This window comes from Mercenaria mercenaria, chromosome 1 (genome assembly GCF_021730395.1).
Source record: "Mercenaria mercenaria strain notata chromosome 1, MADL_Memer_1, whole genome shotgun sequence".
NCBI lineage: Eukaryota > Metazoa > Mollusca > Bivalvia > Venerida > Veneridae > Mercenaria > Mercenaria mercenaria.
Genome location: NC_069361.1, coordinates 28,081,483 through 28,102,376, shown reverse-complemented (window position 1 = coordinate 28,102,376; position 20,894 = coordinate 28,081,483). Strand labels below are relative to the sequence as shown.

Sequence of the window (20,894 nt, the reverse complement as noted above, 5' to 3'; positions counted from 1 at the left end):
TTACTCGTATTAGTACATGTTAACTTGTACAGGTACATGTTACTTGTATGGGTATGCATTACATTACTTGTACATGTACATGTTACTTGTATGGGTATGCGTTACCTGTAAAGGTACGTGTCACTTGTACAGGTACATGTTACTTGTATGGGTATGTGTTACTTGTACAGGTACATGTTACTTGTATGGGTATGTGTTACTTGTACAGGTACATGTTACTTGTTAAGGTATGTGTTACTTGTACTGGTACATGTTACTTGTATGGGTATGTGTTACTTGTACAGGTACATGTTACTTGTATGGGTATGTTATACTTGTACAGGTACATGTTACTTGTATGAGTATGCGTTACATGTACAAGTATGTGTTACTTGTATAGGTACGTCTTAAGAGTTACTTGTGTTACTTGTATGGGTATGTGTTACTTGTATGGGTATGTGTTACTTGTACAAGTACGTGTTACTTAAACAGGTATGTGTTACTTGTATAGGTACATCTTAAGAGTTACTTGTGTTACTTGTATGGGTATGTGTTACTTGTATAGGTACATGTTACATGTACAGGTTACAAGTGTTACTTGTATGGGTACTTATGTAGATACATCTTATTCTTATAGATATGTGTTACTTGTATAGACACGTGTTACTTGTATAGACACGTGTTACTTTTATGGGTAAAGGTTACTTGTATGGTCATATTTATTTGGTTATGTGGTGCTTATATGGTAAAAATATGATCAGGGACTTGTATAGGTAGTATTACTTGTATGATTATGGACTTGTACATGTGGTTGTATAGCCACAACTGCTACTTGTAGGGATATGTGTATATATAGGATTTTTATAATACACTGGCATGTGTTTTTTACACGTCAAGATTCAAAATACATCTGTAAATCCAGTTTTGTTGCATGAAACGTGTATGACTTAATCTGATCAAACAAATTTCAGTGAATTATCATAACATACTTAATGTATATGAAGAAGCCTGTGAACATTGTATGGTTAAAAAACAAGGGGTTTTCGGTTTGCCTTTGTAAATTTCTATGATACAACAGGAAGAACAAACATTTTTACTGATATTGTACAATTTATCCTACTGCAAACAAACATTCTGTAATGGGCACTAAACATAATCAAATAATGGCGAATAATGTTGACAAGTCATTAACAAATTACACAGATTTTTGTGGAATTTCAAATAAAGTGTCATTTGTATAAATCCCACCACTAAAGCTTAGGACATAACTCTCATACATGAGCATTACGGAAATATTTGTTTTTATCTCTTCCAATTTCAGAGAATCCAAATATCTGCCTAATGAACTTCCTGGAACTTTTAAAAAAAGCTTTTCGGCAATGGTAACAGCTGCCTAGTGTGTCATGTAATGTTTTGAGATATTGGCCATGAAATATTCTCAGATAGTTACAAGTGTAAGAATGGTGATTAATGGTGTTTCCGCATGTAATCTCATGCACCCAGACACATGTTTCAAAATATAAAACTGCAGTAACAAGAGTTGGTAAAAACATCTGTGTATATTTCTTCTCCTTTTTTTAAGACCACAGATTTTCAGATTAGTTTCTTTGGGCAAATATTTTTTAACATTTAATCAAGCAAGAAAGTTGCAAATTCCCACTATAATAGACCAGTATCCTGTGTGTAAGGTTTTTATGACCTTTCGCAGTTTTTATATCATGTACTAGTAATTGTTAATCATGTTCTTCTAAGTTTTTTCGTAACATCATCTCAAGTTCCATAAATTCATATGATATGATATTTTGTATTATTTGATATGATTAATAAACCAAAAAAAAACAGAAATCTTCCCACTTTAATTTCTATTTTCTAACAGATTATATTTCAAGGTCTGTCAATAATCATGAGACAGAAGCAGAAAGAGAACAGAAAGTATTAGCACTTAGTTAATATCATGCTGGAGAAAACTGATTCTGTCTTTGAGACCAGTTCAGATCACATATGTGCAGTCTGATCATGATCTGCGCTGTTCGCCATTCTGTCAGTATCTTTTTTGCATGCACCCCTTTTAACAGTTAGAAGTTCATTATAGAAATTTAGCAGGGTAAGGGTTAATATAAGTATCACATTCTTGAGGTTATTGACATGATAATATTTAAACCAACGGTTTCAACTTAATATGACAGTTGTGAAGTTCCGTAATAAAAAACTTTTAAGTAGTTTTAATCGCAAAAAAGATCTATAGCTTTATCCATAACAATTTTTAACTTAAATCTGAGTAAAATAATTTAACAATATTTGTCTTATAACTATGATTAAAGTGAATTATAAAAGGTATTAAATTGTAATAATGTTAGTATTATAGAAGATATTGCTGTGTTTTTTAATAAATTTTGACAATTTAGCTCTTATTATATTATAGTTACATTCCAACTTAATGTTCCAGGGACACCCTACGAGTACATCCCGATACAGGCCTGCATTTAACCCCTATCATGTTAAACACGATTGATTCTGCCTTTGCGACCAGTGTAGATCATGATCAGCCTGCACACCCATGCAGTCTCATCATGATCTGCACTGGTTGCCATTCAGTCTGATAGTATATTTTTGGTAAGCACCCCTATTAACAGTTAATGGTACTGTCCAAATTGAAAAATGAACCAGTTCATTATAGAAATTTAGCAGGGAAAGGGTTAATCAATCGGTTAAAGGGGATATTCTGCAACGAAATAGGACTACAATGAAATAAAAGAGCACTCGAAGCTTGATGACTTGATGTTAACTACATCTCTGAAGTTCTGCATCCTCTATTCATTTTACTATCTACAGGAAGGCAGGAGAATGATTTAAAGATGAAACATGTGTAAATATTTCCTAGTTATTGATAGTAATATCATGGGTGGAGAGAAATTCACCACAAAGCGCCATATCTCAAAGAAGTTTCATAGTCCGCTGTTGTAATAACTCATGGTCTATTACTCTGTTAATTACAGGTTCTGAAAGACTAGAGCATTATGACTGAATGAAACTTGGCAATAAATGAGCCGTGCCATGGGAAAACCAACATAGTGGGTATGCGACCAGCATGGATCCAGACCAGCCTGTGCATCCGCGCAGTCTGGTCAGGATCCATGCTGTTTGCTAATAGTTTCTCCAATTCCAATAGGCTTTAAAAACGAACAGCATGGAGCCTGACCAGACTGCGCGGATGCGCAGGCTGGTCTGGATCCATGCTGGTCGCATACCCACTATGTTGGTTTTCTCATGGCACGGCTCAAATGTATAAAAAAGTTATCTTTTTTCCCATTATTTTTCTTTAACTCATATTATGTTTTTGTAGTATGAATTCAACTTGTGTTAATTGCATGTTTTTTTATATAAAAAATTAATAGAACTGGGCCATAGGTTATATATAAAACAGTAAAAAATCCTGTAATTCTGAGACTGAAAATGGTGGACCAAGGCAAAAAGTTTTGATATTTGGATGTAATGAAACCTGAAGTATTTTGTGTTAAATATGGTGAAACTTAGAACACTAAAGGTTTTTTTGGAGTGAGAAAATGCTTGAGTAATCCTTGTATTCATGCAATCCAGTCATGGTCCAGGACTACATACAATAATCGTGTGCGCAAACTTTAGTGCTTGTTCAATGAGATCATTGCAGCAGTGTTTCAGTGTAGACATAAAAAAGATTTGAACCATGCTTGCAAATACAACATCACAGTCCATCTATCATGTATAACACATTTCCCCTTTTTTCTCCTGCTCCTTCCATCCGATTCAAACAATATCTTTATTATAAAGGAAACAAGGTCCAGCTACAGTGAACAAAGAAATACCTTCACATATCACATTTAATGAATGAAATTTTTGGGGAATGAAATGCTTCTCCCCTGTTTTATCTCAACTCAAAGCAAAATGATTCCCTCTTGGAAACTTAATCAGTATAATAAGCAAGATTGATGTGTCAAAAATCACCAAATAGTCCCATTTTTGTACCATTAGTACAGGCGGGTAATGATAACGGATCTGGACCTGGGTCTGCTCATTTACACTTTGCTAATCATTTACAATGAAACCTGGTGGTAAAATGAATGTAGTACAATGACCCACAGTACTAAATCATCACCGTAAGCATGTTCAATCAAAGAAATATATTCTTTGATACAAATTTGAGAACATGAAAATAAGTAAATACAATTGTTGATGAGATTTTACATGGAAATTAATAATTTCTGAAATTGTAAAGAATGTGGCATTTGTTCAATTATAGCAAGTTATTGTGTGCATACTGATACACATAAAAATCATTTCTCATAGATTTGAAAAATAATCATAAAGTATTCAATACAAAATCACGCAATTCATAAATATAGAGCAAAATACAAAATAATGTTCAATGCTAGCTGTAAAAAGTAAAAGCAATTTGAACAGCTCTTATGTTAATAAATGGCTTATTTTTCCTGATAGAAAGTGCAAGTGTATGAATAGAAGCGTAAAATTTGTCTTCCATATAGTGAAAACTCCACTTTAAATCAAACAGTGTGTATTTTATAATATCTGTCAACTGATTTCTTGAAGTTAAAACATGACAGTTTTATAACAGCATTATGTTAAAATGTAATGAGTTGTACAATTAAAACAGTTAAATAGATTAAATGAATTACATAATTAAACACCTTACAAGCAGCAGTCAGTAGGATGTAATATAGAGATTGGAAGCGAGTCTATTTTTGGCTAAAAAATACTTTCCTGGGCACAAAGCTATTTTGCTGTTAAGTTGCAGGTTTCCCTATATCAAAGTGTCATTAACAGAGGTTTTGCTTTAACCGAGGTTTTGCCATTAAGAGCTAGGTGCTGTTAATGGCCAGAGGTTTTGCCATTATGATGTGTTGTAAAAGGCCAGACTGGTTTTGCTATTAAAATGAGTGGGAAAAGAGGTTTTGCAATATCAAGTTATGCGGGTTTAACAGAGGTTCTGCCATCAATGATTCATAATAAAAGGTATTAATTTGTTAACAGAGGTTTGTAAACGCTTAAACTGTGTGCATTGATACTATCAAATTCATATATAGATATTTTGCATATACGAGGTATTGCTGACAGAGAAATTTTGTAAACAGACTTATACTCTTCAAAACCTAAGGTTTTGACAGACAAAAGCATTATTGGAACCCTGAGAAATAGATTCTTTTTCAGTGCAAAATGCTATAATCCTACTCAAAACTGAAAAGAAATATTCAAATGAGTTAATGCTGATTTGGGTACAAATAATGAATTTTTAATCTTAATCAATCATCACATGTGTCTGATTATTGACATTTTCATAAACTAAAGTTTAAGTAAACTTCTTTAGGTTAATACTCATTCATGATAAGTATAAATAGTCTGTCAATAAGTGGGTGATTCAATTTAAACCACTACTATACTACTACTGTTTGTATGTTGTAACTGTTTTAAAGGAAAAAAAATGCAATATCATGAAGACTTACTGGAATGTAATTTTATGAATGTTAAAACTTTTGATACAACAGAAATTTGAGGATTCATAATTATTAAGTAAGTTTATTCCTTACGCATAAAATCTTATTATACAGTCTGTAACCTTTAGTCAGGTGGCGGCAAGTGATTTTGCCTTTGCGACAGTACAGACAAAGATCAGCTTGCATGATCACGGTTTGCACTGTTCGCTATTCAATCTGTACATTTTCAATGCACTGTACCTCTTTGAATAATAAGTGGAACTGCCCAAATTGAATGATGGACTAGTCCATTTTAGAAATTTAGCAGGGAAAAGGTTAATCTTCAAGGTACAGGTACACCTCTATAACACTTCTTCCTAACAAATCTGAAATCAGTGATGTCAATGTAACATGACATAAATGAGCCCCTATACATTAAACAAATCAGTGTCAGAGATTCAATCATTGTGTAATGGTTTTGACCACTGGCCATTTCATGGTTTGACCTGACACCCTACTGGTCACAAAAGGACAGATAATACACCTTGGTGGGATGATTAGCTTTATTGTGTAAGTTTACTGGTTTCTGTATAATTTCTTCCTCTCCCAATTTAGATCATGAATAAATACATTAGAGCTGCTCCATCAATACATAACTAATATTACACAACTAATTCCCTACCCTTTATTTATATTATGTACAGTGACTGACAAAATGTGACATTTAGGCTATAGATCCAAATCAGATCCAAGAAGATGTTGTTTTTGGCTTCTTTTTTTTCTGATTTTGCTTCATTTATTCAGAAAAATGCATTTTACGACAACAGACATACCATTTGGCTATCAAGAAGAGACGATTATCCTCGGTATGATCAGAGACTTTTTTTGACATGTTGAGATTAGGGGAACAACACTTTTAACTTATTTTAAAACATATTCCTTTGACTTATCTTTGCCTTACATCAGCTTTGACTCACTTTTACGAAATTTAAATGACAAAAACTTTGCATCATCCTTCAGTTATAATTGATATTCTATCTGATTACATTGAAAACTGAAAGCATTATTTACTTAAAATAACACAAATCAAAAATATCTATGACAAACATCAGTTATACACGATGCACCAACTGTAGCGAAAAGGTTACAAAATAGATAAGAAATGAACTGAAAAAATATTTTGAAAGGCTGCTATGATAATGTAAAACATCATCATTTTTTTTTCAAATCGAATCTGAACACGAAGTTGTACTGCCAGGGTAACATTTTTTCTTATCAAATAATTTAATTTCACAGTATATTAACCAAATATCAAGGTATGTCTACTATCTACCTAAGATCTACAGATATTATGTAAGTTTATTACCATTACTAATTATGTGGTTAGTGGGAATTAATTGAAATTGACATAGGTAGATAATAAATTCTGCCTCACACAGCCCCTGGGTCATTGGAAAGGTGTTGTAAATTGTACATGTACACATTAGAATGTTGTCATGTGCAGTAATGTTAACTGTCAGTAATAAGCAGGTTTCTCCTTAGTTAATTGATTTCCCATTAAAGGATGACATCTGACAAAATTAAAGTGCAAAAGGATGTAAATATTTATAGAAAAAAAGCTTATAAACAAAAGAAAACAACCAAAAAAACAAAAAAAAACAACAACAACAACAACAAAAAAACTGACCCATAATGATTGACAAGACACTGCATATCAATACACTTAAAAAATATATCTTATATTATAAATACTTTTATGTAACAGTATTTTATTTCTAGAAATGTGAAGTTGTATCATGAAATTACACTCAAATTAATTCATTATGTTAATCTAGCTACTTTATACACATCTTCTGCTGTGGTCTTTTCTTTTGGTTAATTTTCCTTTTACAATGTAACAATGCATTATTTGACCACTGGCATCTCATCAAGAATTTTCTACAGACTGAAAACATTGCAGAAAAGTGAACAAAATCAAATGTCACTAGGATCCAAAGTTACAAATTGCTCCAATAAATGAAAATGACCATTTCCTCACAAATCTAACATTTACATTACTTGTCAGGTGACATTATTTGCACGAGAAAAGTGGACTGTAAATAAATCACAACATATACTATGAAAATACCTACCAAATAAAATCACAAATAAAGCTGACAAATTTAAATCCAGATATCGGGATTTGTCCATTTTTGTGTAAACTTGTATATTCACAAATTGTAAGTAATCACATAGCGACGATAAATACAATTTAATCCGAAATCTTCCGTTACTCTTCACTCGCGACTGTCTTCCCACAACATATTCATTGAAGTGAAGTAACACCGCCTCCCTACTAACTATAGCGGATTGTAAAAAGTAGTTCCATGTACGGTTGTCATTTATCTGTGGAATAACACAGGCAAATGTTCACATATGTGTGTTGTATGACTTTACAAAGTTTACTTTTGTTTGTAATTCAATAATTTGATACAACGTTACCAAATGTATACGATTAGATAATATTATATTCTTGCGCACCGTTATCAATCAAAGCAGAAACTCCGCCCACTTCACTGACAATGTAAACAATGTGTTTTACTTTCGGTTTCATTTTGAAATAGTCTTTGAAAACACGAAATTAGTTTATAAAACACGTTGATGACTTTATTTTATCATTTGCAACAGAAAAATGTCTTTCTTATAAGTTACAGAAGAGCTAACGCTATCCCTTTGGTAACGGTATATAAAACGGTTATTGGTAGCTCTCTGTGCACGTTTTTTAGCATATGTTTCTTGGATGAAAATTCTATTTTTATATGGAGATTAGAATTCACTGGTGCTTTTGGAATGTGCTCGTTTCACACATAATAACTTAAAATTTAAAAAAATGAAATTGTGATTGGGATTCCATTTAACGCACGTGCACACTGAGCATAACGTACGTGCACACTGTGATTAACTGTGGAACCATACGATGATGCAAGATGAAGAATATCCATCTTTTCACGGCCACATCTAGATATTAGTAGTACTCTTCTTTATTTCTTCCATGTCTCGACTTAGTTGCAAAAAAGCGATGCAACCAGATTTTCATTACTAAGGGAATTAATCAATAAAAACATGAATGGGTAGCGTAGTGATCTCCCGTGTTGCTGTTTGAACGTCATATATTTCACATTTATATGATACGAGGATGACTTCAAAGACACATTTGAAAGCAACAACAAAAACAGTAGTTATATAACAGATGACCTCCGTAATCATAAAGAACGTGCAACACATTCTTTGAACCACATAATCTCGGAAATAGATGGGTTGCTCAGAACAAACCAATTACCTGACGTGCTTATCAGTTCTTTATAGCCCAGTCCTAATCTTAACGACGGTGATGTGTTTTTAGCTTTAATTCTAGTTTACTTCATCTGCGATGTAGAGCTGTATTATCAGAGACGGCAACGCCATCGTTCTGTCATATTTTAATTAAGTAATGAGTATTTATCATGCCCTGTCGGCTACTGCTAAGTCTATTATGTTGAAAAGATCGTTTTCAGGGCTAATACAGAGAGACGATTTCATTTTTTCTTGTCAATTTTTCATCAAATTATTTTCCAATCTTATATTATTATGCAATTTGTTTCAGTTACTCCAGATACCCTTGAGATTTTTGAAGAGGAAGTTCTAAACTGAACAGTGTTGATTTTACTGAAAATGCAATTATAAGGAGGCGGTTTATGAAGACATAACCGTTATGCATAAATCATAAACACCAATCACCAGAGCCTCATGGGTTCAAATCCTGATAATAGCGGAAGTTGAAGCAAGTTTACATAATCCTTTATTTAGGTGCCAGACAGTCAAAAGTATAGGAAGCAGCCGTATTTCAAGTTCTAGAATCGAATTTTAATAGAATGATCCAGACATGCCAAACTGGCAGACATTACGCAGACTGTTGCCACCATTTTTGGTAAAATGACGTTGATGCTGTTTCAGAAGTATTCTAATTGTTTCAAGTGCACGGACTTTGCTAACGGACTGAACTCCTTTATCAAATAACAACACAGTAGGAGAAGCCGTCTTGATCTGCAGGCCTTCCGATCGAGTGGTTAAGGTCACTTTCATCTACAGCGCTGTGGGTTTGAAATACCGAAAAGGATGTAGATTTGTTTCATTCGAGGAAGCAAAGACGACCAGTGAAATAAAGTCTGGACTTTAGCACGCGCCTTGGTAGACTTACAAAGTGGCTGCCAGTCAAGCACCTTTATCTTCCACTGTTATGGTATATAAATACAATATTGTACACACCATTATAATTACTACAGGCATTTTAAAGTACATAAAATGTGCATAAAAGTAAGATAGGAGCGGTTTAATAAAACTTTATAAAAATCTTTATTTCACACCTAATTATTCGAATAAAATCTGCTGAGTTTTGTAGAATATATCACCGGTTATGAGAAACAGATTCGGAAATGCTGAAAAACAATTATATTTTCTCCCGGCGAAGTGGTACTTAAGTCACTAACTGAGTATGTTTGCATAGCTAGCCCCGGGGGAGAGCCTTTTAAGTCCAATCCCCTACCACGTGCACTGAAAGACGCACGTGAGGAGGGCTGAAACGTACGTACGACCCCATATGAACAACTTCCGATATCTCTGATGTGAACTCTGTGTATCATTCTCGTAAAATATATGTAATATTCATCTAATAGTTAAAACGATAGCTGAAGTAGTTAGCAGTTATAGCATTTCCTGAACTTGTTCCAATCAAAGAGAAAATAGCCACACAGGGGTGATATAATCAATAACTGAACAAGAACAGTAAATATCATTTTCGTTTAGTCATTTTCTTTTTCAAATATTGGCAAATTATCATCAAAGTTTTTAACAGAAAGTTCTTTTTATTTGCAGCGAGGAAATCTATCCTAACCGACGTCATCTGTTTTAGATATGCTCATCAAATGATCATTACAGTGGTCAACATTTGGAAAAGCATTTGAAGAACAGAATAGCACGTTGTTTTGCAAACATGCAAACCATTAAGTCGTCCATCTTCACGTCTCTTGTATCAATTCCCACGTGCAGTAAAATTCCCATGTATCAATTCACACGTGGAGTAAATCACTTATTCTGATCAGTAAAAAGTTCAAACCGACCGAAATGAGCGTGATCTGTTAATAAGCGAGGTCCACATTTACCAGCGGCTTGATAAATTATATATTCATGTATATCACATTGAAGTTACATAACGGAACAAGGAAAGAAGTACTCGGACCAGAATAAAGTTGCATTTACTAGCATGCGAAAGCCAGCGTCAACAAACATTTTTTTTTTTTTTTTTGTTTGTTTTTTTTTTGTGTAAAAAATCTGCAAGAAATGACACTTCCGATTTTACTGAAATTTAGCTAGCTTCAAATAAAATGTAAACGCGTAAGGTATACGTGATAACGTATTGCCGTAATGCTCAGCAATGAAAATTGAATTTTAGCTTTACACCATGCAGTTCATCAAGAAACGCTCAGATCATTCATTATTTTAAATAAATCACTCGAGGTCAAAAAGATTATCACTTCTAACAAGGCGTAGCGCTACTAAATTTCGTATCATGTTTTGCAGAGAAATTCTTCATTCTTCAGTTCCTTTCTTGTAAAACATCTTGGAAGCTTGCTAGTCTAGCCTTTAAATTATTTCCAATGAGGCATGTCATTCATCAAATAAATGTAATTCTTAAAATTGCTAAAACGAGTTGGGAGCACGGTTACTTTTTTGTATGCATAGATACCTCGAGATAAACATGAATGTCATGACTTTTGGCAAGTGAATTTACCAGAAGCAAAAAAACTTACCTTTAATCTATGGTATTTCTAAATCGATCTGAACGCTGCATTTATAAAACAAATATGGCGAGATTCTGTACCATGCTGACTCATTTTAGCTGAAAATAGTACATGTATTTACAGAAGCATATGGTGCCTCTTTTGTCAAACATACTGAGCATCGTCGTCGCAGTGCTGCTGTAACGATCGTCGTCAATCTTGAATCTTTTTTCTAACTGAACTCCCGATATTTTGGCGTCGGATTGTTGTGTGAAAACCTCACTTAAACCGTGGTTTATTTCACATTGGGTGTATCTGTTCACAATTTAAACCGATCAGTCAAAGAAAATTCTCTTTATAATGGTTGTAAATTTTATTTTTTTATTTACTTTGTAAAGCAGTTCATAAATTATATAAATGATCAATTCTTTCCACTTATTGAATTCTAAATGGCATTTTGAAATTGTTTCAATATATTTACTTTTAGAGAAAAACCGACCGCATGCTATGTTTTTCTTGAACATTTAACAAAATGATATATCATTTCAAAGAAAAAAAGAAGTGCGCAGTTCTCCAAGGTTAACGGCCTTGCTTAAAATTAAATTTACGTAAACTGCCTCCTTTTGACAGAATGATAGACTGCATGTTACAGGTAGGAGAAACACAAGGCGTCTTTGATACCTGGATAACTCTCCGTACCCGTTTCTGAAAATGTTATTGATGCTGTTGCATCCGGCATGGAAGTCTTTGAGTCAGACTTGCAACCAGGGAGAGGTTTGTTCCAAATTCCAAATAGGGTTTCCTTTACCTAGAATATCGAACCACTTGAAGCCGCCATCAAATGGACTTGGGAAGTTATAATGCAAGTAAAGTTGATTCCACCAAGTTCATTATATCCAAATAAATTTAGACTAGTTTAAATTGACGTTTGCAAAAATGGATATTACAAGTATCTCCATGAAAGAGTTGAATTTTATTATAGACATAGATATTTCCATGTTCGCCCTACTCATATTCTCCTTTGCTGTAAACATCAATTTATAGGCTACAATTTTGGACAAATAGCCCCATGACATGATGTTAACATTGTAAAGTGCAGTATACTAAAGTAAAGTTCTAACTGTAATATGTATAAGTTACCACAGATGTTATTCTACTATATACAAAGTACAGACTTAAGGTACAACCTTCTTTCACCTTCAAGATTATTTTTCGTAAATTTGAAAAAAAAGAGTACCACTAATCAACAGCCTAAGTGTGTGCATTCTTGGCACGAGATCGCGAGCAGATTACTTTCACTTTACAATAACAATAGCCTAGGTTGATTACATAAGAGCGTTTTTAGTCATCGGGATGTAAATTGCAGACACTAAGCCTGAAATCAATTTCCTAGTTTTGAATTCCATGTCAGTGCTGTCAGTAAGCAAACATAATTTTGACATCGGCTTGATTAATGTTTGTTTGGGATCTATATTCCAGCCTAGACTTTCTGGAATCATTTATTTTGTCCCTTTCTCCACAGGCAGTAAGAGTTTGTAAAGAGACAAGGCAATTTTCTCTGTCAGCAACACTTTGCTAAGAGAACAGAAGTTGAAATTCTTTTGATTTTATTTCATAATAATTACTCTTTATGGACATTATATTCCTGCAATTTCTCAAGGCTTCTCCATTCTGAATTCCAAGGAAAAATTAACTAGTTTTATTTCCTAAAAAAATTCAGTTTAAAAAGGTTTCGAGCCTACATTCTATGGTTCTCAGTATGTTCTTTTTGCATTTTCTCATAATAATGTGCCTTTCTATTTTTCTCACTCTTACAATGGTGGATTTAAACATTGTACCTATCACCTACTGATGTATAATAACAAATCACACTCAGATGTCAGCTCATTCTACAAACTTGTTTTCTCTTGCCCTGGACATATAAGTTAGTTCTTAACAATTTACTGTCATACATTTGGAAAGGAATATTTACAAAAAATTGAATTTCTTCAGCATCTAGGGATGTATGATATCTGCAAAATTTGATTTTGCTTATCTTAACCAGGTTTTGCCAAACCATGATAGAATGTTGCAAGTGTAAATTAATGAATATATATTTTGACTGACTGATAAATTTGCATGATTTTAGGGTGCAACAATATAGTACAAGCTTTATGGTGCCAAACAGGACTAAAAATTTTGGTTTTGCTTCTCATTTACATCAAAAACTAAATATATGATATGAATAAAAACACTTTTATACCTGCTGGAATCACAGAGATACAGCAAAACCAAGTGTTCTGATGTTATTTATTGTTAATCATGCAAAACAAGACTTCCCTCTAAATTAAGGCAGAACACATGGCTACTTTCTAAATTAAGGTAAGACACACAGCTACTCTCTAAATTCATGCAGAACTATATACTTCTATCTTAAATTCTTAATGATGGTAGAACATATGACATGTCTTTAAATTATAACAGAAACATGCACTCTAAATTAAAGTAGAACACAATTCTACTCTCTAAAATGAGGAAGAACTCAGAAGACATCTCTCTTAATAACAAGAAGGCCATGATGGCCCTATATCGCTCACCAGAGTTTATCAGGCCTACTGATCTAGGTTTTGACCCCAAATGAATCAGTTTCGGACTTGACCTAAAGATCATCAATACAAACATTCTAACCAAGTTTCATATAGAATGAGTCACAACTGATGCCATTAGAGTGTTCACAAACTTTTCCTTTGATTTGACAATGTGACCTAGTTTTTGAACCCAAATGACCTAGAATACTGGACCTAGAAATCATCAAGACAAACATTCTGATCAAGTTTCATAAAGATTGAGTCACAACTGTGGCCAAGCCTTTCCTTTGATCTGGTCTACTGACCTAGTTTTTGACCCCACATGACCCAGTTTCATATTTTACCTGGAAATCATCAAGACAAACATTCTGACAAAGTTTCATAAATATTGGGTCACAACAGTTGTGTGGCCTTTAGAGTTCACAGGCTTTTCCTTTGATCTGGCCTACTGACCTATTTTTTTGATCCAACATGACCCAGATTCAAATTTGACCTAGAGATCATCAAGACAAACATTCCGACAAAATCTCATAAAGATTGAGTTACAACTGTGGCCTCTAGAATGTTCACAAGCTTTTCCTTTGATCAGGCCTACTAGCCTAGTTTTTGACCCCACATGACCCAGATTCAATCTTGAACTAGAGATCATCAAGAAAAACATTCTGACCAAGTTTCATAAAGATTGAGTCAAAATTGTGGCCTCAAATGTGTTCACAAGCTTTTCCTTTGATTTGACCAGGTAGCCTAATTTTTGACCCCACATGACCAAGATTAGAACTTGATCTAGAAATCATCAAGACAATCATTCTGAGCAAGTTCCATAAATATCGGGTCACAACTGTGGCCTCTAGAGTGTTCACAAGCTTTTCCTTTGTTCTGACCTACTGACATAGTTTTTGACCCACATAACCCAAATTCAAACATGACCTAGAGATAATCAAGACAAACATTCTGACAAAGTTTCATAAATATTTGGTCACAACTGTGGCCTCTTGAGAGCATAAGCTTTTCCTTTGATTTGGCCTACTGACCTAGTTTTTGAACTAACATGACCCAGTTTCAAACCTGACCTAGAGATCACAAAGACAAACATTCTAAGTATCAGAAAGAATGAGTCAAAATTGTGGCCTCTTAAGTGTTCACAAGCTTTTCCTTTGATTTGAAAAGGTGACATAGTTTTTGACCAATACGACCCAGATTCAAACCTGACCTAGAAATCATCAAGATAATTATTCTGACCAAGTTTCATAAATATTGGGTCACAACTGTGGCCTCTAGAGTGTTCACAAGCTTTTCTTTTGATCTGGCCTACTGACCTAGTTTTTGATCCCACACGACCCAGTTTCAAACCTGACCAAGAGATCATTGAGAAAAACATTCTGACCAAGTATCGTACAGATTCAGTCAAAATTGTGGCCTCTAGAGTGTTCACAAGCTTTTCCTTTGATTTGACCTAGTGTCCTAGTTTTTGACCCCACATTACCCAGATTCAAACTTGACCTAGAAATCACCAAGGTAATCATTCTGAGCAAGTTTCATAAATATTGGGTCACAACTGTGGCTTCAAGAGTGTTCACAAGCTTTTATTTTGATCTGGCCTACTGACCTACTTTTTGATCCCACAGGACCCAGATTCAAATTTGACCTAGAGATCATCAAGACAAACATTCTGACCAAGTATCATAAAGATTCAGTTAAAATTGTGGCCTCTAGAGTGTTCACAAGCTTTCCCCTTGATTTGACCTCATGACCTAGTTTTTGACCCCAAATGACCCAGATTCAAACTTGACCTAGCAATCATCAAGGCAATCATTCTGACTAAGTTTCATAAATATTGGGTCAAAACTGTGGCCGCTAGAGTATTCACCAGCTTTTCCTTTGATCTGGCCTACTGACCTAGTTTTTGATCCCACATGACCCAGTTTCGAACTTGACCTAGAGATCATCAAGACTAACATTCTGAACAAGTTTCATAAATATCGGGTCACAAATGTGGCCTCTAGAGTGTTCACAAAGCAAATGTTGATGGACACCGACCGGTCACAATAGCTCACCTTGAGCACCTTGTGCTTATAAAAGTAGAACACAAGCCTGCTCTCTTAAATTCTTAATGCAATCAGAATATGAAGGTAGAACACAAGCCTACTATCTAAATTAAGGTAGAACAAAAATCATGACATTGTATGAAGGTAGAATACAAGACTTCTCTCTAAAGTAAGGCAGAACACAAGCCTACTCTCTAAATTAAGGTAGAACAAAAATTCTGTATGAAGGTAATATACAAGACTTCTTTCTAAATTAAGGCAATGACCACAAACCCTCTTTAAAATTCTTAATAAAGGTAGAACATAATAACTTCTCTCTTAATTAATGTAAATCTCAAGCCTAACCTAAACATGAGCTCATAGAAAACAAAATGGCCCCCCATGATGTATTCAGTAACAGTCCAAGGAGCAGAAATTATTTTGTCACTGTGCACTGAACGTTTGATATACTGACCTTAAATCAATAATTATGGGTCATTTACCAGTCATAAGTGACCTCCATATCAAATGTGATCTTAGACCAAAGCATTCTCTAGTTATATGGCAGAGAAAGTTCTACTTTTCTGGGTCAGTGTGACTTTGACCTTTGACCTACTTCCCTCAAAATCAAAAGGGGTCATATGCTGGTCATCATCAACCTCCCTATCAAGTTTCGTGATCCTTGGCCTAAGCATTCTCAAATTATTGTCCGGAAACGATTAAACTGTTCCAGGGCACTGTGACCATGACCTATGACCTACTGATCTCAAAATCAAAAGGGGTCATCTGCTGGTCATGACCAAACTCCCTATCAACTTTAATGATCTTAGGCCCAAGTGTTCTTGAGTTATCATCCGGAAACCGTTAAACTGTTCTGGAACACTGTGACCTTGACCTTTGACCTACTGTTCTCAAAATTAATAGGGGTCATCTGCTGGTCATGATCAACCTCCCTATTAACTTTCATGATCCTAGGCCCAAGCACTCTTGAGTGATCATACGGAAACCATATAACTGTTCCATGTCACTGTGACCTTTACCTTTGACCTACTGATTTCAAAATCAGTTGGGGTCATCTACTGGTCATGACCAACTTTCATGATCCTAGACCCAAGCCTTTTTGAGTTATCATCCGGAAACGAATTGCTCTATGGACCGACATCTGCAAAACAATATACCCCTCCTTCTTCGAAGAGGGGCATAATTAAGGTTGAACACAAGGGTGTCTGTTAAAATTAAGGTAGAACACAAGCTTATAACTCTTTAAATTAAAATAGAACATATCCTTACTCTCTTTTAATTAAGGTAGATCACAGAGATACTCTATAAATAAAGATAAAGCAGAAACCTACTCTCTAGATTTAGGCAGAACACAAGCCTACTCCCTAAATTCAGGTAAACACACGTCCTCTCTAAATTAAGGCAGAACAGAAGTTAACTCTCTAATTTAAGGTAGAACACAAGTTAACTCTCTAATTTAAGGCAGAACACAAGGCTGCTCTCAAAATTAAGGCTGAATACAAGCCCTCTCTTAATTAAAGCAGAACACAAGCCTACTCCCTAAATTCAGGCAGAACACAAGCCCTCTCTAAATTAAAGTAGAACACAAGGCTACTCTCAAACACAAGCCCTATCTAAATTAAGGCAGAACACAAGCCCTCTCTAAATTAAGGCAGAACACAAGCCAACTCCCTAAATTCAGGTAAACAGAAGACTTCTTTCTAAATTAAGGTAGAACACAAGTTTAAATTCTAAATTAAGGCAGGACACTAGGCTACTCTCTTAAAGTCTTAATGTAAGCAGATTACAAGACTTCTCTCTAAATTAAGGTAACACAGAAGTGTGACTCTCTTGATTAAGGGAGAATACAAGTCTTCTTTATAAATTAAGGCAAAACACAAGCCTACCCTCTCAATCAAGATATTTTACAAGCCCACTTTCTAAATTAAGGTTAAACACAAGCCTACTTTATAAATCAAGGTAGAACACAATGCTGCTCGCATAATTTCTTATTAAAGGTAGAAGACATGACCACTCTAAATTAAAGTCAAACACAAACCTACTCTCTAAATTAAGGTAGATCACAATTCTAAGGTTCTTAATTAAGGTAGTGCACAAGCCTACTCTCTAAATTAAGGTAGATCACAATTCTAAGGTTCTTGATTAAGGTAGAGCACAACACTATCTCTAAATTAAGGTAGAACACAAGCCTACTCTCTAAATTAAGGTATAACACAAGCCTACTCTCTAAATTAAGGTAGATCACAATTCTAAGGTTCTTATAATTAAGGTAGATCACAAAGCTATCCCTAAATTAAGGTTGAACACACGCCTACTCTCTAAATTCAGGTAGATCACAATTCCAAGGTTCTTAATTAAGGTAGAGCAAACAACTATCCCTAAATTAAGGTAGATCACAAGCCAACTCATTGATCAGCAATTTTCTTAAATTTCAAACTGCCATATCTTTTCCAATAGTGGTCCGATTTTAAAAATTCTTTCAGTGTTATGAAAGGCTTGAGAATGGCTTTCATATGAAACTGACTTATTGTCAGGCTTTCCTTATCCTTTTTAGGTAGAGCACAAAGCTATTTCTAAATTACGGTAGAACACAGGCTTACTCTCTAAATTAAGGTAGATCACAATTCCAAGGTTTTGAATTAAGGTAGAGCACAAGGCTATTTCTAAATTAAGGTAGAACACAAGCCTACTCTCTAAATTAAGTTAGATCACAATTCCAAGGTTCTAAATTAAGGTAGAGCACAAAGCTATCCCTAATTAAGGTAGAACACAGGCCTACTTTCTAAATTAAGGTAGATCACCATTCTAAGGTTCTTAATTAAGGCAGAGCACAAAGCTATCCCTAAATTAAGGTAGATCACAATTCCAAGGTTCTAAATTAAGGTAGAGCACAAAGCTATCCCTAATTAAGGTAGAACACAGGCCTACTTTCTAAATTAAGGTAGATCACCATTCTAAGGTTCTTAATTAAGGTAGATCACCATTCCAAGGTTCTAAATTAAGGTAGAGCACAAAGCTATCCCTAAATAAAGGTAGAACACAGGCCTACACTCTAAATTAAGGTAAATCACAATTCTAAGGTTCTTTATTAAGGTAGAGCACAAAGTTATCCCTAAACTAAGAAAGAACACAAGACTACATTCTAAATTAAGGTAGTTCACAATTCTAAGGTTCTTATAATTACACAAGCCTACTCTCTATAGAGTACAAACCTATCTCTAAATTAAGGTAGAACACAAGCCTACTCTCTAAATTAAAGACCTGCTCCAGTCCTACCTTTTAACCTTAAATTGTCACTGAAAAAGCATGAAAATCCTGACTATGAACAGTGACGCCTGTCAAAATAGAGTCTATTTTATATAAAATTCTATATAAAATACCTGTGGTTTTGCGTGCTAAAGTGTGGTGCGTGTCCATTAAACTGTTACCTATTGTAATCATGGGTTGCATACACACACTAGAATTTGAATAGCCGTGGAGCAGGGCTTTAAGGTTAATTCCGAGGTAGAGCACAAAGCTATCTCTAAATTCCTGATGTTGAACACAAGCCTATTTTCTAAATTAAGGTAGATCACAATTCTAAATTCTAAATTAACATAGAACACAAAGACATCTCTAAATTAAGGCTGAAAATAAGCCTTCTCTCTAAATTAAGTTAGATCGCAATTCTAAGGTTCTTAATTAAGGTAGAGCACAAAGCTATCTCTAAATTAAGGTAGAAATAAGCCTTCTCTCTAAATTAAGGTAGAACACATCAGCTTCTTCCCACATTAATTTTAAACTCAAAGCTAGTCCTTAAATTACGAAAGAACACAATATCTACTCTTTAAATTAATGGTAAAAAAAACTACACTATTGGTTAATACAGAAGAAGAACACACTGGCAACTCTCTAAATTAATACAGAACTCAAAACTTCTATCTATAACCACAGAACACCAAAGAAAACTCTTAAAATTGACACAGAAAACAAGGGCTACTCTCTCAATTTAAGTACAGCATAAGGTTATTCTTAGGATAGAACATAATTATACTTTTCAAAATAATCATGCTAAAGTATCATTAAATTAGGCCCAATTTCTCTTTACAGAAAATCATAAATGGAGAACATGAACAAGTATTGTCTTGAAATAAAAAATGTATAAAATTGCTTGAAATTAAAAAATGTATAACAAGAGCACCGCCTTGCGGGTGCTGACGCTCATCTGATTTTTTTTGTATAATAGAAATATTGTCCTACCCATGATTTTCTAAGTCTAAAAAGGGCCATCACTCTTGCAAAAAGCAGGATAGAGTTATGTTTCTTGATGTACAGTGTCCACTTATGATGGTGAAAAACTGTTGCAAGTTTTAAAGCAACAGCTTTGATAGTTTATGAGAAAAGTTGACTTAAACATAATATTCAACCAAGAAAATGATTTTTCTAAGTCCAAAAAGGGCAATAATTATTGCAAAAGCAGGATGGAGTTATGTTGCTTGCTGTACAGGGTCAGCTTATGATGGTGAACAAGAGTTGCAAGTTTTAAAGCAATAGCTTCGATAGTTTAAGAGAAAAAGTTGACCTAAACATAAAACTTAACCAAGAAATCTGATATTTTCTAAGTCCAAAAGGGGCCATAAATCTTGCAAAAAGCAGGATGGAGTTATGTTTCTTGCTGTACAGGGTCAGCTTATGATGGTGAACAAGTGTTGCAAGTTTTAAAGGAATACCGGTAGCTTTGATAGTTTAGGATAAAAGCTGACCTAAACATAAAACTTAACCAAGAAAACTGATTTTCTAAGTCCAAAAGGGGCAATAATTTTTGCAAAAAGCAAGATGGAGTTATGTTTCTTGATGTACAGGGTCTGCTTATGATGGTGAACAAGTATTCCAAGTTTCAAAGCAATAGCTTTGATAGTTTAGGAGAAAAGTTGACCTAAACATAAAACTTAACCAAGAAATCTGATATTTTCTAAGTACAAAAGGGGCCATAAATCTTGCAAAAAGCAAGATGGAGTTATGTTCTTGCTATACAGGGTCAGCTTATGATGGTGAACAAGTATT

The 20,894-nt window shown here is 34.3% G+C and overlaps 1 protein-coding gene across 1 annotated transcript in view; it reads right to left on the bottom strand.

The window, feature by feature from the left end:
* LOC123542913 (inactive tyrosine-protein kinase 7-like) overlaps nt 1-7,756 on the bottom strand; it is a 142,166-nt gene extending 134,410 nt beyond the window's left edge. The window contains exon 1 of the mRNA XM_053542959.1: nt 7,577-7,756. Within this exon, the coding sequence (XP_053398934.1) occupies nt 7,577-7,634 (58 nt within the window). The 5' untranslated portion in view covers nt 7,635-7,756. The remainder of the gene's footprint in view (nt 1-7,576) is intronic.
* Nucleotides 7,757-20,894: the final 13,138 nt, after the last annotated feature.